The sequence below is a fragment of the Vitis riparia genome, chromosome 12 (assembly GCF_004353265.1).
Source record: "Vitis riparia cultivar Riparia Gloire de Montpellier isolate 1030 chromosome 12, EGFV_Vit.rip_1.0, whole genome shotgun sequence".
In the NCBI taxonomy this organism is placed as follows: Eukaryota; Viridiplantae; Streptophyta; class Magnoliopsida; order Vitales; family Vitaceae; genus Vitis; species Vitis riparia.
The window spans coordinates 20,073,227-20,094,505 of NC_048442.1; the positions used below are offsets into that span (position 1 = coordinate 20,073,227).

General features: G+C 35.4%; 2 protein-coding genes across 2 annotated transcripts; both read right to left on the bottom strand.

The window, feature by feature from the left end:
- Positions 1-1,850: 1,850 nt before the first annotated feature.
- LOC117927265 (phospholipase A1-IIgamma-like) lies at positions 1,851-8,442 on the bottom strand. The gene is made up of 3 exons (XM_034846718.1): positions 7,960-8,442; positions 2,735-3,130; positions 1,851-2,631 (listed from the first exon to the last, which is right to left on the bottom strand). Exons 1-3 carry the CDS (start codon positions 8,146-8,148, stop codon positions 2,017-2,019), a joined length of 1,200 nt encoding a protein of 399 aa, XP_034702609.1. The 5' UTR covers positions 8,149-8,442; the 3' UTR covers positions 1,851-2,016.
- Positions 8,443-17,665: 9,223 nt separating this feature from the next.
- On the bottom strand, positions 17,666-19,173 carry LOC117927247 (seed biotin-containing protein SBP65-like). The gene is made up of 2 exons (XM_034846700.1): positions 18,167-19,173; positions 17,666-18,012 (listed from the first exon to the last, which is right to left on the bottom strand). The coding sequence occupies exons 1-2, from the start codon at positions 19,106-19,108 to the stop codon at positions 17,809-17,811; spliced, it is 1,146 nt and encodes a 381-aa protein (XP_034702591.1). The 5' UTR covers positions 19,109-19,173; the 3' UTR covers positions 17,666-17,808.
- Between the last annotated feature and the right edge of the window lie 2,106 nt (positions 19,174-21,279).

Sequence of the window (21,279 nt, forward strand, 5' to 3'; positions counted from 1 at the left end):
AGGTTGTGAAATGTGAGTAAGAGGGTATTTGTTTTTTTAACTTTTTTCTAAAAGTGATTTGCTTTCATATTTTACGTTGTTTGATTTTTTACTTTTTCATTACTTACTATAAACTTTTTACTAAATAGAAAAGATCAAAATATTTGATTTTTTTCTAAATGGAAAAAGTAAAATGTTGATTTTTCTTTACTTTTTAATGTTTCATAAAAATAAAATATTAAAAAACAAACAACCTAATTCCTAATACTATTAAGCATTAAAATTCTATTTACAATTAAGTAAAAAAAAAAAAAAAAAAAACAAACACCACCAAAGTGTAGGTATAAATATTAAAAGTCTCAAGAGGTAGTAACACTAGGTAAAACAACTAATTACAAGAAAAATGATCAAGTTAGATTTTTGTTGACTTAAAGAATGAAGTAGGTACAATTTTTTTTTATCCTCTAATTTTTTCTTCTCTAGTTGTCAACTGAGAGCTTGAGCAAGCTTAATCGTGAATGACTTGAGTTTAATTTGAACTTTAACTTGAGTTTGAAGTCTTTACTTAACTTAGGTCTCTTTTAAACTTACATCTTAGCATGATTTGAATCTTGCTTTAGCTTGGGCCTTGATATGACTTGAGCCATGGTGTGAATATGAGTTTCAACTTGATTTAGGCTTTGGTGTAACTTCAACCTTGGCATGATTTGAGACTTGGAATGACTTGGGCCTTCGATTGACTTGAACAATATCAATTAAGAGTTTAAGGAATGTCATATTAGATCGATAAGGTTTTGGCGTATTTTTATTTTAAAGCTTGAAACTTGGAAGTTTTGAAAATCTTAACAATTCAAAGATACTTTAAAGATGCCATTGGATCTCCTTAGAAGAACCGGCATGGCTTCTAATACTTGTCTTTCGAATTTTCTTGTGATTTGTAGTCTAAAAGCGTTGAAATTAGTCTTATTTATAGGGATTGAAAACACCATATAGATAGTTTTGTAATTACTTATAAATATTTTTCCTATTTAAGGAAATTTGAAAAATTATATTTAGTACTTTTAGCATAAGATTTAGAACACTATATTTGATAATCTTCAATTAATTTTTTTTAGTAAGAGTTGATAATGACTTTTTCTTTAATATCAAATTTACCATTTTTGTTTAATCTAATTATTATATTGTAATTGTCAAAATTTATATATATTTTTATTTAAATGGAAGACAACTTATCATATATTTATGCGAGGACTATGATACACATAATATTATTTTATTGGTAGAATGTATGATGACTTTTAATTGGTTTTAGTTGAACTTTGTTCTCAAGCAGAGGCCAACAATTCAACATGACAAAAAATTTACTTATGTCCGACATTAAGTTCTGTTTAGTAATTGTTTTTGAGAATAGATTTTGTTTTTTAGAACAAAAAAACAAGGAAAACATATTAACAACAAAAAATTATTTTCTCTTTGTTGTTTTTAACTAGAAAATATGTTTAACAACCAAAAACTATTTTATGTTTTATGTTTTTTTAGAACAAAAAATAATATGTTTTTAGATAATATTTTTTAGTTATTTTTAGTTATTTTGTTATAGTTATTTTTAAAAATAATTATATAAACATGTAGAATGATTAAAAATAAAAATTATTGTTAAAACATATTTAAAATATTAAAAATAAGTTAAAAATATTTTAAGTTTTCAAACAAACTTTTGTTTTATAAAACATTATAAAACTATTTTTAAAAATTGTTTTCAAAACTGTTTTAAAAAACAGTTACCAAATAGGTCTTAACTCATTGGGTCTTTTTTTTTTTTTTAAAAAAAAAGCACTATGCCAATGGAAAGAAGTGATCGCACTAATTAGGATTTTTCTTAGACCTCACATTCCTGAGGGGATTTTAGGGCTATTGCAATAACCACAAAGCAACAAGGGGAAAAACATTTACTAGCTTGGAAGTTTATACTGGACTGAAACAACCTAAAATGAAAATTGGGAGTATTATTTAACCAATTAGCCAAATGAGTTATGATCAAGGCTTATTATCATCTTTCTCATGATCCTTCAACTCCCAAGAACCATCAGCCAGTCGCCTCATCCCTTTATTCCTCATACACCACCAAGAAGCAGGCACTGGATATTCATCCTTCAGAGCATCTAGCATTTTGTTCACAAGTGCAATACTGCGATCTACTTCCAAATGGAATCCTCCTTTGCTCCCTTGTGTTCCTGCAACTCCATGCAGATGGGCCTCTAAGCTATGCCAGGTATCATAACATCCAGGAAGCTTCAAGAAGTTTGAAAATCGGGTGTCAATGACTAGCTCTTGTCCAACTTCTGAGTAATATCCCTCCGGTGGCAAGGTAGTAACTATATCTGGCACATTGGTCACTCGTATAAGGTGAAGATTTTCCAGAGACAACAACACATTTCGGAAGTTCAAGTCTCCAACACGGGGACTGCCAAACAGAAAGGCGGTTACCGGGCAGGACTTTTGGGGCTTGTCTTTGGGCTTGTTAAATTTGTTTGCAACAATGCCAGCTGCACATAGTGTTCCAAGCGCTGCACCCAAGCTGTGTCCAGTAATAGTTATGCTGATTTCTTCATCCTTGTACTTGTCCACCAGCCGCTTCACCTCGGACAAAACCTGGTGAAATTGATTATTATACATCTTCAAACAAAATTGCCATTCATTTTACCTGACAAATACTAGGAATGAGGACTGTTGGAATATATATATATATACACACCTGATCCCTCGCACTTTGTTTGTTAAACCGTAACTTGGGATCATGAGAAGTGTAGATAGAAAGCCAACCTCTATGCGCATAAGGATTACCCTTCTCCCCAACTATCATGGAAGCTGATGCCAAGGGGAAATCAAAATCTTTAAGCCATTCCACTATCTGGACGGATCCTCTCCATGCAACCACAATATCCCTCCTTCCTAATGCAGTCTTTCCCTCATCTGTGGCCACCGCAACGTACCCTATCCAATTCGATTGCTTGCTCCAAGCGTCAATTGGAATTGGTTTCAAAATAAATGCTGTTGGAACCTTGATTTCAGATGTGGCATATAAATACTTGGTAGGCGTGTATGTATAAGGGTTGGGTTTGGCTAAACCAACTTGTGAGAATAGGTTCCGTTGAAAGATATTAACAGGAGTAATTGCTGAATTATGTTCTTACTACTAAACACATTGAATGGGGTTTATATAACATAAACATCCCAAATGGTTACAGAAAATATCCCACAAAACGTGATCAAGTCAATTACAATGAAAACAAACATTTGACTACATTTGAATACATCAGAAGTAATCTATTACAACAAAAAACTAACAGCTAAAGAATAGCTCCTATGATTGGGCTTCAATACGCCCCCGCAAGATGGCAATTCCATCTGAAATGCCAATCTTGGAGCGAAGAAAAAGGAACCGACCTTTGGAGAGAGGTTTAGTAAGGACATCAGCCAACTGAGAGTGAGTGTTAATATGAGAAACTTTAAGAGAACCATCAACAACTTTTTCCTGAACAAAATGGTAATCCAACGCGATGTGCTTCATTCGACTGTGGAATAGCGGATTTACACACAAATAGGTGGCACTTAAATTATCACAATAAATAGTAGGAGATTGTTGAAGAGTGATACCAAGCTCAGAAAGGAGATGAGAAACCCAAGTGACTTCAGCAGCGGTAGAAGCGACAGCCCGATACTTGACCTCTGTTGAAGAACGAGCTACCTTCTTCTGTTTCTTTGAACACCAAGAGATTGGATTGCCACCAAGAAAAAGAACAAAAGCAATGGTAAACTTGTAAGAATCTTGGTCGCCAGCTCAATCGGCATCGGAATAAGCTTGAAGATCAAGAGGTGGAGTGACATCTGAATAAGCTTGAAGATGGAGAGGTTGTGGTCGTTGGAAAGTGAGACCAAAATGTATTGTATGTTTGAGGTAACAAAGCAACCTTTTAGCTGCAGTCCAATGAGTTTGAGTGGGGGCATGCATGAATTGGGCAAGTTTGTTGATGGCGAAAGCAATATCAGGACGAGTGAGCTGGAGATATTGAAGTCCACCAACCAAGCTCCGAAATTGAGTAGCATTAGCTGGAGGAGAACCATCATTGAGAGTTAGATGGCTAGTTGAAGACATTAGGGTGGAAGAATTCTTTATGCCTTCTAAATGAAACTTTGCCAACAAGTCACGAACATATTTATGTTGAGATAAAAACATGCCATCAGAAATGGAAATGGCCTCAACTCCCAAGAAGTAGCTCAAAGGACCAAGATCCTTTAGGGAAAAACGATGAGCAAGAGCATCAACGAACTTCCGAATGGACTGAGAACAATTTCCTATTACAAGTAAATCATCCACATATACCAGAAAATAAATTGTGACTGATCGACATTGATAGATGAATAATGAAGTATCAGATTTAGAATTGATAAACCTAAAGTTGAGGAGAAATGTCTTTAACTCTGTACCAAGCTCGAGGGGCTTGTTTCAAACCATAAAGAGCTTTTTGCAAGCGACAAACATGAGTAGGATTATCCTTATCAACATACCCAGGTGGTTGAGCCATGTAAACATCCTCGGTTAAATTTCCATGAAGAAAAGCATCATTAACATCAAGCTGTGAAATAGGCCAACCGTTACTCAAGGCAATGGATAGAACAACTCGAATGGTGGTTGGCTTAACAACTGGGCTAAAAGTGTCATGATAATCGACCCCAGGGCGTTGATGGAATCCTTTGACAACCAAACGGGCTTTGTATCAAGAAATAGAACCATCTGGATTTTGTTTGATACGAAACACCCATTTACACCCCACAATGTTATGGTTGGAAGGAGGAGGTACAAGAACCCACGTACAGTTGCGAGCAAGAGCAGCAAGCTCATCATCCATGGCAGCACACCAGTTGGGATCTTGAAGAGCTTGAGAGGCAGTAGTAGGCTCAAGGGCCGCAGGAAGCGGATGTTTGGTGACATGAAAACTTGTCTTAAAGCTGGGAAACTGTTTGGGACAATGGATATTATTTTGACAACGGGTTACAATTCAATGAAATGGCTTGAGTGGAGGATTGGACCCTTGGGTTTGGGTAGGTGGTGACAAGGACAAAGATGGAGAGGAAGTATTAGAGGAGTCAGAAGACAGAGGGAGAGGGGAAGAGGAGATATCATACCTTGGAGTAGCATCACACACCGAGAGAGGAGCTGAAGTCATAGTAGATGGACTGGAACTAGCAGGAGAACGTGATGAGAGCAACCCCTGATTAGGCTGTGTGGTAGTGGAAGAAGATCCTTGGTGTGGGAAAGATTCAGAGGAGTGGGAACCACAAAAAAAGGTTGGATAGTAGCAAGAGCTGGGGAACACGAAGACCAAGTGGAGACAACTTGGTCAAGATCTGTAGGCGAAGTATTTGAGGCAAAAGGAAATTGATGTTCAATGAATTAGACATGACGAGAAATGTACACACGGTTGGAAGACAAGTCTAAACACTTATAAGCATTGTGAGTGTTGGAATATCCTATAAAGACATAGGGCTTGGAGCGTTTATCAAGTTTATGATCAAAATAAGGACGCAACCAAGGAAAACATAAGCACCGAAAAGCTCGTGACTTATCATAGTTTGACAGTTGTTGAAAGAGAGACTCAAAAGGTGTTTGATGTTTAAGAACTGGAGTGGGCAAACGATTGATTAAGTATGCAGCAGCAAGGAAAGCATGAGACCAATATTTTAAAAGTAGAGAAGCTTTGTGGAGCATGGCCAAACCTGTTTCAACAACGTGACGATGTTTCCTTTCAGCAGAGCCTACATGTTCGGGTGTGTAAGGGGGAAACACTTGATGTTGAATACCTTGTGATACAAAGTAGGATTTAAGACTTTTATATTCAATGCCACCATTTGTGTAAAGAGTTACCAATGATGCTTTAAAGTATTTTTCGACCATAGACTTGAATTTGGGAAAAACTGTGTAAACATCAGACTTGTAAGCCATAGGAAATAACCAAACATATTTTGTAAAATAATCGATGAAAATAAGATAGTACCGAAAGCCATCAATTGATTCAATTGGGGAAGGCCCCCATACATCCGAATAAACTAAATCAAGAGGACCACGACTTTGAAGTGAAGAAACTCCAAAAGGCAACTTGTGGCTCTTATTACATAAACATGACTCACAAAAGAAACTGTGGAATGACTCAGTGGGATAAATTGGAAGATTATGTTTGTGAATTAAAAACTGAAAAATACGAGATGATGGATGTCCTAAACGATGATGCCAATTGGCAAGTGATGTCTTGACACTAACACAGGCTTGTTTAGGAGAGGTACCCATTGCGTTTCCCTTTTTAGGCCAAGGCCACTCATACACATCATCCTTGCTCCGCCCTTGAGTGAGACGTGCCCCCGTTTTGAGATCCTTGACAACAAAAGAAGAAGGAAAAAACTCAATAGAAGCATTGTTGGTTTTACAAAACTTAGAGACATAAATTAAGTGTTGCTTTATGGAGGGAACACATAACACATTAGACAAACAAAAAGACTTAGAAGGAGCAAGGAGTTTAGAAGAACCAGTGTGAGTAATTTCGAGGCTTGAACCATCACCCAAGAGAATGTCATCAGGACCTTCATAAGGCTGGTGGTGGGAAAGATTAGTTAAATCGCCAGTAACATGATGAGAGGCGCCAGAGTCCACAATCCAATTTGAAGACGACGAGTTCCCAAAAGAGGTGTGATGAACCTCTGGCTATTGTTGCAGGAGCCTATTGATTGAATTGCATTGTCTATTAGTATGCCCCTTTTTCTGACAAAATTGACATACAACATTTGAGTGAAACTGATTGTTATGGTTACCATTGTTGTTGAACTTCCTTCCTTGGTGATTGTGGTTATTAAAGAACCTTTTCCCATTATAACTTTGTCCATTGCCATATCAAGGTTGGGTGTTGCCAAGACTTGTGCGAGTATTATTCACAGTGACATTTGAACCACCATGTGACTCTTCTCTTTTCAAGAAAGATTCATGTTCTACCAGCTTGTCATGAAGTTCTTCAAATGAAATAGGAGTGTCTCGGGCTCTTATTGCAGCAGAAATCTCCTTAAAGCCACTACCAAGGCCATTGAGAGCAAAAATAGTCAGATCATCATCACTTAAATGAGTGTCAATGAGAGCTACCTCATCAGCAATTCCTTTGATGGTTTGAAGATACTCTGCAACAGAACGAGTATTGCAAGTGATGTTGGTAAGCTTCTCCTTGAGATTCATTACTCGTGATCTGGATTTGTTAGCATAAAGCTTGTGAAGCTTTACCCAAGCATCACGAGAAGAAGTAGCAGCAGCAATCAAAGGCACAACTCCTTCTGAAAGAGATGCAAGGATTGCATGAAGGAGCAATTTGTCTTGCCTAGTCCAAATAGCAAAATTTGGATTTGAAACAGTTGTTCCATCTTCGGCAATAATTTCCTTGGATGGGCATGTCTTAGTCCCATCAAGAAATCCCATGAGGTCATAACCATATAGTAGGGCGCCAAATTGTGCTTTCCAAGAGGGAAAGTTGTTGTTGTTCAATTTGATGGGTAGTTGAGCAGTTGCATTAATGGAGATAATTCCATCAAAGTAAGAAGTAGAAGAAATGAGTGACTGCTGGTTGTGTTTTCGGCCATGGTGCAGGATATTTGCAAAGAGAGGTTTTGGATCAAGAAAAAAACTCGTTAGAGTCTTTACTATTCTGATACCATGAAAGATATTAAGAGTAATTGCTAAATTATGTTCTTACTATTAAACACATTGAATGGGGTTTATATAACATAAACATCCCAAACGGTTACAGAAAATATCCCACAAAACGTGATCAAGTCAATTACAATGAAAACAAACATTTGAATACATTTGAATACATCAGAAGTAATCTGTTACAACAAAAAACTAACAGCTAAAGAATAGCTCCTATGATTGGGCTTCAATATCCGCCTTGAATATATGCTACTTCCAGCAAATTTTGACTTCAGCTCTCTATTGAAAGTGTCGTAGGTTGCCTGAGCCATTTCACCATAGTGAATAATGTATTGTCGGAGATCAATATCAAGAGGGTCCAGGAGGTTCTTCCAGTCATCCTGTCCGCTTAGAGTCCGCCATCTTTTTGCTATGCTTCTTATCATTTCCGCCAGCAAACCTACCTAGTCAAGGTTCAGCTGCTCCTTATCAGTTGGGGCAGTTCTTTAAAACTGCAGTTCTGGGTTTCTTTTCACCTTGTGAACCTTGCAAACCTGAGTCAGTACTCCATATCCATCATCTGGGTCAAAGACGGAAAACATAGAATTATGATCCGAAACCATCCAAGCTTTGATGATAAGGGCTTCCCAGATTAGCCGGGTTCAGGAGTTCCCTTCGTGTCCAACCCCAACAACCTCCAATGTGAATAAGAGATTAGCATAGACCTAAAGAAAAAGAACCTACATTAACATAATGTTACCAGTAAGAAAGCTGTATGAAGCAACCTGAGGAATGGAGTTTGCTTGCTATACCAGACTAATACTTACCTTCATTTACAGTGTCCAATGAATATATAACATTTTTAGGTTTAGGGGTTCAGAAATGGGTCTTGCATTGCCATGCCGTACTTCTACTTACCTTCAATTCCCATCACTTTTAAATGTGTACCTACCATTTCAGTTAGGCCCCAAAGCAGTAACATGATATCAGTGGACAGCAGCGGGTAGGTCACGCGATCTTTTGGGGTGATTTAACTTCTAAGAAGCTAATTATAAGTTGCTAGATTGGATTACTTTTCTTATCGGACTGGGTCACATCCATCAATTGGCTCAATGAAGTTGCTCCTGCAACATCATGGAGATGATACAGGAAAATAACGCTGTACTCAATTTGCATCTTTTTCCCTTGCAATTATGTATAATGACGTTACCCTAGCTTAAAAAATTATAGTATGTGGAGGTACCCATACCCGAACGGTGTCATATGCATCTGGACCAAATGCTCGCCGTGCACATCCGACCCCCAAACCCAAACAGTGTCATTTACATCCGGATCAAATGCTTGTCGTATGTGTCTGGCCCGAATGCTTTTAACTGTGCCGGAAGATAACTCTTGGACAGCAAAGTGGTCGCAGATTCCACAGATGGATTGACTAACAAGAGTTATCCGGCAAGCATTCAGATGATGCTAGACTCATGGGACACAATTACCAAGGGTCTCTCTACCTATGACCATATACTGAGGACTGAATTTGAGGCTAGGATTCATCCCATTAACAGAGAACATTCCTACAAATCTACCACGTACTGCCTGACATATATTAGAGAAAGTTAATGTTATTCTTAATTTACATATTGGAATTAGTTTAAGTTAGAATAGAATATAGAATTTGAATTAGAGAAGTTCACTATTAGTTTGAATTATAGTAGGAAATAATACTAGAACACAAATGTGTTTATATATAAATATTCATCATTATTAATGAGAATAGTATGTCATATTTTATTTCTATGAGTCTTTGAACCCTAAAACCTAGTCTCAAATTTAGAATGCAAAGCTTAGGCCCTACAGGTCTCCTCCTAACCCTACCGCAAATGGTAGTGACCTTACTATGTCTATGTGTTGACAATGCCTTCTTCCTTATCGTCTCCAATGTAATATCTTGGTTTCAATGTCATTTTTCTTACGGTCTTCAATGCAATATCTTGATTTCAATACCTCTTTATAGCCAAGAGCTCCAAATTTTCTTGATTCAAATCTAACATAATTTTCTTCTCCTTTGCTTCCTACCAGTATTAGTTCCCTTAATTTAATATATATATATATATATATATATATATATATATTCTTTCTCTAAAAGCTTTCTTAGAGATTTGATTGCTTTCTTGTATGTTTTGGGAAAACAAACATGCTCATGTTTTGTTACCTCTACTTGAGATTTGCCTTATACTCTACCTTCTTGTTTACCTTCTATATCATCTACATTAGCTTCTGAAATATTATTTAGTTTGATGCCAAATAAGGCTCTTAATCCTACTATTCCTTCAACAAACTTTCTTTCTATAAGGTTCTTCAAAGTTTTTGGAAATTCGGCTTAGAAAGATCCCACTACTCTTACCTGATCTTTCAGTTATCAAGTCGAATCTACTTGTCGTCTAGACCCAGGGAGACCGCCCTCCACAGAAACAAGGATATTGACTCCCCACAAAAACAGGGAGATTGACTTTGATTAGAGCCAAAATATGTGCTATAATAACACATATTCGATATGATTTGTGCACCAAAGGACATTCAAATCACCCAACTTGACCTAAATCAATGCTAAGGCCCTAGCCATGAGTTTAATCTGTACTTTGGAGACTTATCTCAGATTCAAGGGAAGAAAATTGTGCAAATTGAATGACTTTAGATTTTGAAAAATCAAAAAAGGGCTAAATGAGGAAATAAGTAAGTCAAGACTCATTGAACGTAAGGAAAGGCAAAACAAGGATATCATGAGGTTGGAAGATGATAAATGACCATTATGGAGTAAGAAAGAAGGCAAGAAAGCGTGGGAAATGAGGCATGAAGTAAGATTTAGCTGCATGGAAATTTAGAACTCAAAAAATCTGATGACATTATATACTCTGACTTTGAGGACAAATTTGGAGCACTTTATGGAGTCCATTATATACATACTATATATAATTTCGAAGCTCGGGAAGTCAAAAGTCCAACACTTCAAACGGTTTGCAAATCGGAGCTGAAATGAAGAAGTTATGGTCATTTGAAGACAACTGCACCAAGCTGGAGGGTCATTTCGAAATGATTTCGAAATTCAACTTATGAATTCGAAATCCACTTTGAAATGACACCAATTTCGAATTCACCCACTGCCACTTTGATGTTCCGCCTCCTCTGCCCCGGGAATTGCATCTATTCAACTTATGAATTCGAAATCCACTTCGAAATGACACCAATTTCGAATTCACCTACTACCACTTTGATGTTTCGCCTCCTCTACCTTAGGAATTGCATCTAAAGCACTCCATCCGCCCTAGGTGGACCCCACACGACTAGAAATCACCATTTTATTATTTTTTTAATCATTTTTAGGAAATTATTTTGTAATAAGTGGCCAATGAGAGTGTGCCACATGTTAGGTAATTAAGGATATTATATAAACTCTCTCAATTTTAGGTTTTAGGGATCTTGGATTTTTTTTCTAGAGAGTTTGACATTGAAGGTGGAAGAAGACGAGAACTTTGGTTTGTTTTCTTTTTATTCTCTATTGAATATATTGTTTTTAGTTTCTTTTTATTCAAATTATGGATTTTTACCCTATTATGGATTGTGAATGTGACATCACCCCCATGAGAGGCTAAGAGCCAACTTAGGGCTTGAAGCATGAAAACCTAAGGGCTAGGAAATCTATAGGGACAATGGGTAAATTATTATAACAATGAGATTAATTATTGGTTGGGTGACAATTTATCATTTTTTTTATCCTATCCTTGTGAGTTCGTTTAAGGAATGATACGGTAGGTTATTACTTGATACTAGTGATTCTTGGTAATTCTTGATCATTAGTTATCCTTGTCTTACCTACCGTTATTTGCCCCTAAACAAAGCTATAAGGAGTAGGAAGGGTTAAAAAGCCAAATCTTAAATTGATAATCAATCTCATTCATTTGATGGTTTTAGGAATCTATTTTAAAAAGGAAAAATTAGGTTTTGGATGCAATTTTGAGTTATAGAACTCAACTTGATCGCGAGTGGCCAAGGATCCCAAAACCTTAAGATCATATTACTTAAAATACCCTTGTTTTCTCTAATTTCTATACCCTAGGTTGGATTGTGGAAAACCCCAACTTGAATAAATTGAATTTAAAATCAATATTCATTTTTTTTCTTATTAATTTAATTTCTTTTACTTAGTTTCACATTATTCACATATTGTTTTTCACTTAAAGATTTAAACAAAAACAATTCATTTATTTTAGTATTGACAATTTTCATAAGCCAGTCTTTGAAAACGATACCCGGAATACTACAAAAGCCGTAGTGACTCTTTCTCTAGTTTTTCTTGACCAGAGTTACTACGTAAAAAGGCTAAGTATTTTGGTACAATAGAGAATTTCGGTCAAGAAATTGGCCCCACAAAAATAGGGAGACTACCGTCCATAGAAACAGGGAGACGACTCTCCACAGAAATAGGGAGAATGCCTAACTGCCCTCCACCAAAGCGGATTTATTTTCTTTCTTTCAAGACCAAGATTGGAACCTCCAATCAGAACTCCATCTTGCAGAGGCATATTAGAGAAAGTTAATATTATCCTTAATTTACATATTGGTATTTATTTATTTATTATATATTAGTTTGAATTAGAATAGAATATAGAATTTGAAATAGAGAAGTTTACTATTAGTTTGAATTACAATAGGAGACAGAGTTAGAATTATAGTAGAACTCAAATGTATTTGTATATAAATATCCATCATTATCAATAAGAATAGTATGCCATATTTTATTTCTCTATAACATAGACTTAATCAACCAATAACAAGCTTGGTGAGTTTTCCAACATCTCACCCACTTGTTTGTTCTTTCCCAAGGGAAAGATTGTCCTTTTCTTTAACCAATCAAGATCTAGTAGACAAAAACTATATAAGTAGGTCTCTTGGATTCAAAGAGGCAAGTCCTTCCCAAAAATTAAGAAAAGAAAGGGAGAAAAAACACATCATATCCCCATTGAAAGTTTGTGTTCACTTTTCCACCCCTTACTCCCAAGCTTAAAAGCATTCAAAGGGCTTTATAGTCATCACATAATAATGTTGGATTTAGATAGTAGCAATCGAGGCCCTAGAAGGCTACACACTAACAATTGGCATTGTATGTGGGAATGGACTGAAAACTAGGAGCCGCTATAGTGACCACTTGAGTAGTCAACCATGCAAAACAAACATAGACATCGTTGTCAAAACAAGAAGAACAATCCTTAGCTGCGTAATGGATGATTGAATCCTAACTAGCCGCTTATCAAGAGCAATTGGACAAAATGAAAAGAACCATTGATAAGCTTAGATGAGAGAATAAAATCATGGTCACCTAACTTAATGCAATAGCATAGACACACTCGGTTGGTGACAAGGCATCACACAAGCTGGTTAAGAAGTATTAGTACACTAATATCTCGAGCAAGCCATGTTGACCCAACTCTAAGGATCTCAATGCAAGATGTGATGTTGCATAATCTTGGGAAACTAGGGAAGCCCCAAACTCCTTGTGAGAGGTGTGCAAACTAAGTGAAGACACTAGCCTCACCTGGGAGAAACCAAAGCATTGTCGCCTAATTAAGATATATAGTCCAAACATACACATTCACTAAGCCAACTAGAGCATTTTTCCCCAACCATCCTATTCAAACACCATTTGGAATTGCCTCTTAGATATTAGATGACATGTTTTCCACCCTATTAACGACACACTTTAGGTAACAAAATCACCTATCAAGTTTTACTAAGTTCTCAATGTACAACAACATAATAAATCCCTTTGACCACTTGATACACTACCGTCAAGTAATGACTTTGGACGTTAAGTATAGTCCACAATTGTGCAAAGTGTTTTCGACAATCATTCACAACTAGTCGTAGCCTAGTTTCACTGTTTGCCCCCTAATTCTATCCATTGCTTTCAAGAACTATATGAAATCTTTGTAGCCCACTAGCTACCTCTACTTGATTCAACAAAAGCAAGGCATGAGTAGCCTTACCAATATCAAGATGATGGAATCAAAATCCCTTCATGACTTTACAAAATATTCAAGAAGGTGGCAATTTAAATGAGTTTGTGTACCATGGACACAATAATGCAAGCCTTTAAATGAAATATCATCCTAAGAACTCCATTTTTGAATCCATCTCTAAGAAACCTTTGGAAATCATGGATGACCTTTTCCATAGGGCCAATAAGTATGCGATGCTTGAAGATGATTTGCACATGACATTACAACAAATAGTAACAACTTCTCCAATGTCACACCTCGAACTGAATGGCTAAGATCAAACTGAATGACTAATAATCCCACAGTTCATGGAGCTTAGCCTCAAATTTGCTCAACTACTTTACATAAAGAAATTTTACCTATAATATATCTCTTGCAACCAAATTGCATGGTAACTTGAATATATTCAAAACTAAGGTTATCCAACACATTCAACCATGTTGTGCCTTCTAAGGCTATTTAGCCTATTTAGTGAAAGCGTGCCTTTGTAGCACTTGATAAGGCTATCTAACCCATTTAGCCTAGGTTATTCAATCAATTAAGCCAAGATGTACCCTTATAGCACCCAACAAGGTTATTCAACCATTCAACCAAGGCATGCCCTCATAGAACTTGGCAAGGTTCAACCCATTTAGCCAAGGTGTAACCTCATAGCACTCAATCAAGGCTATAAAGCCCATTCAACCAAAGTGTGCCCTCATAGCACCTAGCAAGGCTCTCCAACCCATTCAACCAAGTTGTGCTCTTGTAGCACTCGACCAAGGTAAACCCATTCAGCCAAGGTATGTTTTTGTAGCACCCAAAAAGGCTATCTAACCCATTCTGCCAAGTTATGCCCTACACTCAACAAAGCCTATTCAATCCATTCAACCAAGGTTCAACCTATTCAACCAAAGCATGCCCTTATAGCATCAAGTAACGCTCTCTAGCCCATTTAGACAAGTTGTGCCCTCGTAGCACTTGGCCAAGGCTATTCAACCTATTTAGCCAAGGTGTGTTCTTGGAGTACTCAACCTATGCTATTTAGCTTATTTAGCTAAGTAAGCTCTCATAGCGCCCAACATGGTCATTCAATCCATTTAGCAAAAGGTATGCCCTTGTAGCATCTTACCAAGGTGTGCTCTTGTATTTGGCCAAAGCTATTTAGCCTATCTAACCAAGGTGTACCCTCTTAACATCCTATAAGGTCATTTAGCCCATTCAACTAAGGTATGTCCTTACAATACTTGACAAGTAATTTGAATAGATAATTTAAACAACAAATCATCTAAGCAACAACAAAGTCAAAAACGTAAAAAATAGTCTCAAGTTATCCAAAAAGTAGACAAACCCATAACATAGGGTTGGGTAACCCCTTTAGCGTTATCACTAGTAGTTGTGCCATCCTCGACAACCTTTGTAACTTTTTTTCACTTGTAACTCAATCGTTTTCAATCCTGTGCTTCTTCATGCAATTTTCATAGGTTATCTCAAAGATTCAATCAACCTCTTCTATGTACTTAGGTGTAAGGTTAGTTAGCTCTTTCTCAACAATCAACACCTTGGATTGTAACCCCATGGCCTCCTCCATTGCTAGGGCAAGATCACATTGAGATGCCTCAAGATCGGCCTAAAGCTTCCATTTAAAAATGTACTTGGTTTCACTATATGAGTTCATAGATTAAACCTAATAGTTTATTCCACAAACAAATTAAGTGAAAATAAAGTATGAGTAACATGTCACATTTCCAAAAATTGCGCAAAACTCTACTTCATGCAAGATAGATGAGTCATTTTTCCATAAGGAATCTAGTATAAGGGACAAAATATATTGTTTCCCAAAATGATTAAATATTTAATTCCTATATATATTTTATGATGAGAAATTTTTTATTACAATCTAATAGTGAAAACATCATCATCAATAATACATGTTTCTTGATAATACTTTTGTTTCTATCATCAAGTTAACACAAAGTTTTAAGGACTAAACATTAAGTTGCTAAATATATAAAATTTATGTTGTTGATTAGCAAATAAACCAAAAATTCATCACTTTGTTTTCACAACAATATGTCATCACTAAAAGTGTTTTTTTTTTTTTTTTTTTTTGATGAATTTGTCATTAAAAATATTCAATATTGAGATTTTATCCCTAAATATCATTGGTGGTAAGACTTTTTTGTCTTTAAATGTTGTAATAATTTGTATTTATATTTTTGAAGAAAATGATTTTTGTTCTTATATTTTCTTTGAACTAAATTATTTTTTATGATTTTTTATTAATCATCATTATTTTAATGACAGTTTTACATGAAAATAATTAAAATAATAATAACAAAACATTGTATAACACATAACTACTACAATGCATGGTTAAATTCACTACAACAATTCATAAGATTAAAGGTACTTTGAATTACATTCATTCAGATCTTTGGGGTGCTTCTCCGATTATATCACATAATTAATATTAATATATATATATATATATATATATATATATATATATATATATGATTGAGAAGTTGGCAAAGAAACAAATCAAACACTTAAGAACTAACAATGACATTGAGTTTCAAGGGAAAAAGTTCAATAAGTCTTGAAAGAATTGAGGTATTGCGAGACATTGCATAGGTGGGCACAACAGAAGTATTGAATAATGAATGAAGAAAACTTTTCTAAAGAGGACACGATGGATGTTTTCAAAGTTCTCAAAGGAATTTTAGGCTGATGTAGTTAATTCATCTTGTTATCTTGTGAATAAATCTCCTTTAATTTTTATTAGTTGCAAGACTCCTAAAGAAATATGACTTGGTTCCCTTGCTAATTTATTTTGATTAAAAAAAACTAGTGAGAGAAAATGTGGAGTTTGAGCCTAAAACTTTGAAAATCATAGAAAAAAGTTTTCAATAAAATAAAAAAAGGAAACGATACAACAATAGTATGATAAAGAAAATGTGTCATTGGAGCAAAAATACAATTTGATTAAGGACAAAATGAGGAGGCAAATTGAACCACCCCAAGGGTATGCGTCTAATAATTTTGTTGCTTACACACTTAACATGACAAATACTAAAAAAAAAATATCATTGTATTAGAGAGTCCAATAGGTGTGACTACCCAATTTATTCCTATATTTTAAATTTAAGATTGTATGAGCTTAATTGGTACAATGGAATTTGAAGGCTCCTTAAAAGTGTAGAACAAAATAACATAGAAAACTTTTTGAGTTTGTTTGAATCCAGGAATTTGGGCAAAAATGAAGATTGTCGGAAAGTATCTAAAATTCTATTTTGAGTTAATATGTGAGTCATTACATTTTCCTAATAAGAAATATTTATATAAAAAAAAACTTTCTTATCATTATAAAAGAATATTTTAAGATATGTTCTTGTAAGTTAGATCTTTCCTATTATCATAGAGAAAATATCCCTATAATAAGTATTTCTTTTAGATTTAATAATTATACAATTAATTTCTTGTATAATTAGAAAAAATAAGAAGGATATTTTGATTAAAAGATGATAATTTTTTTGTGCAGATTTTGGGATTTAAAAGCTTTAGAATTGCATATCTTCTTGAATCATAAAGAAAGTTTTCCTTGGCCATTAGATGTAGCTTTTATATCAAACAACATAAATTCTAGAGTACTTTGTCTTTTTTTTTTTTTTTTTTTGGTTTCATATTTTTTACTATTAGCATCAAGTACTTCATTTCCATAGAAAGAAACAGAAATTTTGGATTTTATTTATTTATTTATTTGAAAATTCGGTTTGAGCATACATTATTTTTGGAAACAAAATGTATATATTTTTAATTATTTTTTATGAAATATTTTAAAATTTTGTGTCATAATAATTACATTATACTTTTATGAATAAATAAATTCAAAAATTGAAATTGATATATACATATAGCAATAAAGAGCAGCATATGGTTCTGAACTTCTATCACATATTCAGATTTTATTCTCAGGGGTTCCAATATTTACAAACAGAATCTATCGCATAAACCTTCATTTAGTCTAATATGTCTTCTCTCCCCACGCATTTGTGACGCATCCTTCTTCCCTTTCTCTCATCTCAGTTCCGCTTTGGTGCTTTCCATTGGACTCTCTCCATGTCCACCCTTCTCTCCTGCTCTAGTTTGATCCTTCCCAATAACAAGCTCTTTAGTTGCCTGTGCGATTTCAAGCACGGTTTCGCCAACAGCTTCCAGCACTCCGCCAACGCCTTCAATGCTCTTATGTTCAGTTCCCCTTGGCGACATTTCTGGCTTTCCCTGTACAGTTAATATCATAAACTGAGACCACGGTATATGGGCATTATTTTCATGAATCTAACGGTAGAAAAATAAGTCCAAATATAATGTCTACTGCTTTAGGAGAAGAGCAGAATAGCACACATACAATGGACGGATAATTGGTAAAGAATACCTTGGTTTCAGGTGATTGCTTGGCTGCCAACTCTTGCTGAGCCTCCTCCCTTTTCCTGCCAGTGTAGTCCACCACCTTCTCACCCGTATACTCGGCAGTACTCTGAATAGCACCAGCAGCTGCTTTAGTAGCCTCCACAGCTTTCTCAGTAGTGTAATGAGCCGCACCCCATCCAGTGGCCAATGTCTTGTCTTTCAACTCCGCAGCCTTCTTCCCTGCATACCCCGCAGCTCCCTTGCTAGTCTCCAAGCTCACATCTTTGGCTTGTGTGGCCTTTCGCAAGGTGTAGTCCTTCGCTTGCTCAGCTGTTTGCTTTGTGTAATCCGCTGCAGTCTTGCCTGCAGTTACAAGGGTGTCCTTGGCAGTGGTGTAGCCTTGTTGACTCTTCTCTAAGGCTGTGTCCTTTACTTGGGCACCCTTCTCTGTGGCATAAGTAGTTGCAGATTCCACTCGAGGAGCCACTGATTCTTTCACATCCTGCAACTTCGACGCACCCAGCTCCTTGGCCTTCTGGTACCTCTCTTCAGCGGCCCTAATAGCCTCTATCGAATTCTGTTGCGCCTTTTCTCTGAACTTGGAGATCTCTTCTAGTGAAGGTGTGGTTTCTTTCTCCTCATCACGACCACCTTCTTTGCTACTCCTCTCTGTATCAACTTCTCGTTCTTCCCTTCCTCCTCTACTGGACCCCTTCTCTTCTCCAACATTCATTTCGAACTTCCCTATGGCACGAGGCCCTCTTGACTCCCCTCCTCGTGCTTCTCCTCCTTTCCCAGACCCCTCTTCACTCGGAGGGACTGTACTTTCACTTCTGGCCATATCACCACCTTTCACTCTCTCAGAGAGAGACTCAAAGTGGCTCGTCATCTTGGGGACTCTTTCCACCTCCAGATGAGTCTCCCTCTCCTTAGTCGTGTTGTCTCTCCTTTCTTGCTCAGATGCCATTGTTTTCGACAAGGGTCGTTGTGGGTTGTGTATGAAAACGAAGTGAAGCAAGAACAAGCTCTTAAGAAGAAGAAGCCATGGCGGTCTGAAAAGGAGAAAGTTGTGATGACATGCACAGGTGGACATGTGGTGGCTGTGTTCTGCAACGTGTTAGGGTTGTGAAAACTTGAGAGGTGACTCATCCATAAAGTACTTAAGCTGAAATACACGTGTTGGCATGACCGAGGAGAGTTGCACACCATTAAAACGACGTCGTTTGCGCTGTGTTGATCTCTAGACAGGTTCATGATCCTCTGCGATGAGGTAAGCTGTAGGCACAGCCCAACCCATATATGTGAAGATGGAAGTTCTGAGGTTGGATTCTTGCGAGGTTTCATTGGGCTCACATTCATGATCCAACACCATCTCAAGAGAGGCCCAAAAAAACCATGCTAATGATTTACAATTTTACACAATCTCACCATATTTATTTTGCACATTTTTGTTTCATTTTTACATGAGCTAAATGTATCAAGTATTAATTAATCAAAGAAAGAATTATGTCAATCATAATGAATTATATAGAAACAAAAACAAGAAGATTCTATACATCTATATGAGATTGAGGTATTGTTCATGAGGAGATTAATGTGGAAAATTCCTTGGAAGATAGTGCTCCCATTAGAGAGGTACCAATCCTTGGATCACAAAAGACAGAAACACGACTTGGGGAGTGGCTTAGCCATGATGACTAGAAATATGAGCTTCACATAACAACCTTTTATTGGCTTGTTCACAAACAAAATAGTAGTTAAGAACATGTTTCATGGGATGAAACCAAAACATGGGATTTGTTTCATCACATGAAACATGTTTCATGTTCACATATTTAGTATATGAAAATCGTTTCTTAGGGAAACGATTTCCCCTTGTATTTATAAATGGGTAAAGTTTCTTTTTGATAATATGTTTGAAAAAAAAAACTTAATTTTTTAAATCATATTTGTCTTTACTAATAATAATAATAATAATAAGTGGTATTTTCCTAAATCATCATTCTATTATAGATTAATGCAGTATTTTCCTAAATCATCAATAATTTGTTTATTTGTTATTTATTCAATTCTTTAATTATAGTAAAAGAGAATTAATTAATTTAAGTTTCTATTAGATGGATTAATGTTAGTATCAAAGAAAAAAAAGTTTCATTTTCCCTCTAAGATGGCCAAAAATCTCCATTAGTTGTTTCATTAGCAAATTTTCTACCTCGAGTTGTAAATAAAACTAAAAATGCGATAATCATTCTATTTTCTTAACGTAAGATCTCACTTTCATAGACAAAATAGAAAGACTTTAAGAGATGAGAAAGAAGAATCATGTTCCCTTCCAATTTTCTCAAAATGATCTTTCTTATTATTTTTAAATTTATAGTGATAGGTTTTTTTTTTTTTTTTTAGTTATAAAACTCTCATAAATTACTATCCTCATTTTCTATTTATTGGGTTGGATAAGATCAACTCTAGACATCCAAACCCACTTTCAATAAATATCACAGTAAAATATAATTATATAAATATTTTTATTTTTAAAGAAATGGTTTTTCTTTTGGGGTTTTATTTAAAAAAATAATTATTTTGGAGTTGATATATATATATACTCTAAGAGATAGGTTTTTTTCTTGGCTAGTATCGATTTTTGTGCAGGAAATTTTTTTGTCCTATTTTTTTCTTATTGAGCTGAAATCATCCCTTTGAAAGAAGACTTATGAAATTTGTTTATAAAAAATTTTCTTAAGCAAACAAGATAATTTCAAAAGATATTTTCCTACGTGACAATTTCTGCTATCCTACCTCACTCAAATTATATCAATCTTTTAAATAGTTTTTTGACTCCTATATTTTGCAAATTACTTTTTAAAAAAATTCTTGTTTGTGGTAAATTTGGAATTAATTTGAAAAGTGTGATAGTTTAGAAATAATTTTTTTAAATTATCCATACTTCAATAAATAAATAAAAATCCTTGGTTAGTGGGTTTTGGCTTCTATGGTCTAAGTTTCTTCAAGACCTATAGTCAATTGATATTATTATGAGTGTAACATTGTAGCTATTTTGTTATTATTTGCCACATGGATAATAATTCTCTAGTATCGTGGTCTTGCAAATGTGCCAACAAAAGTGTTATAGCTTCAAAC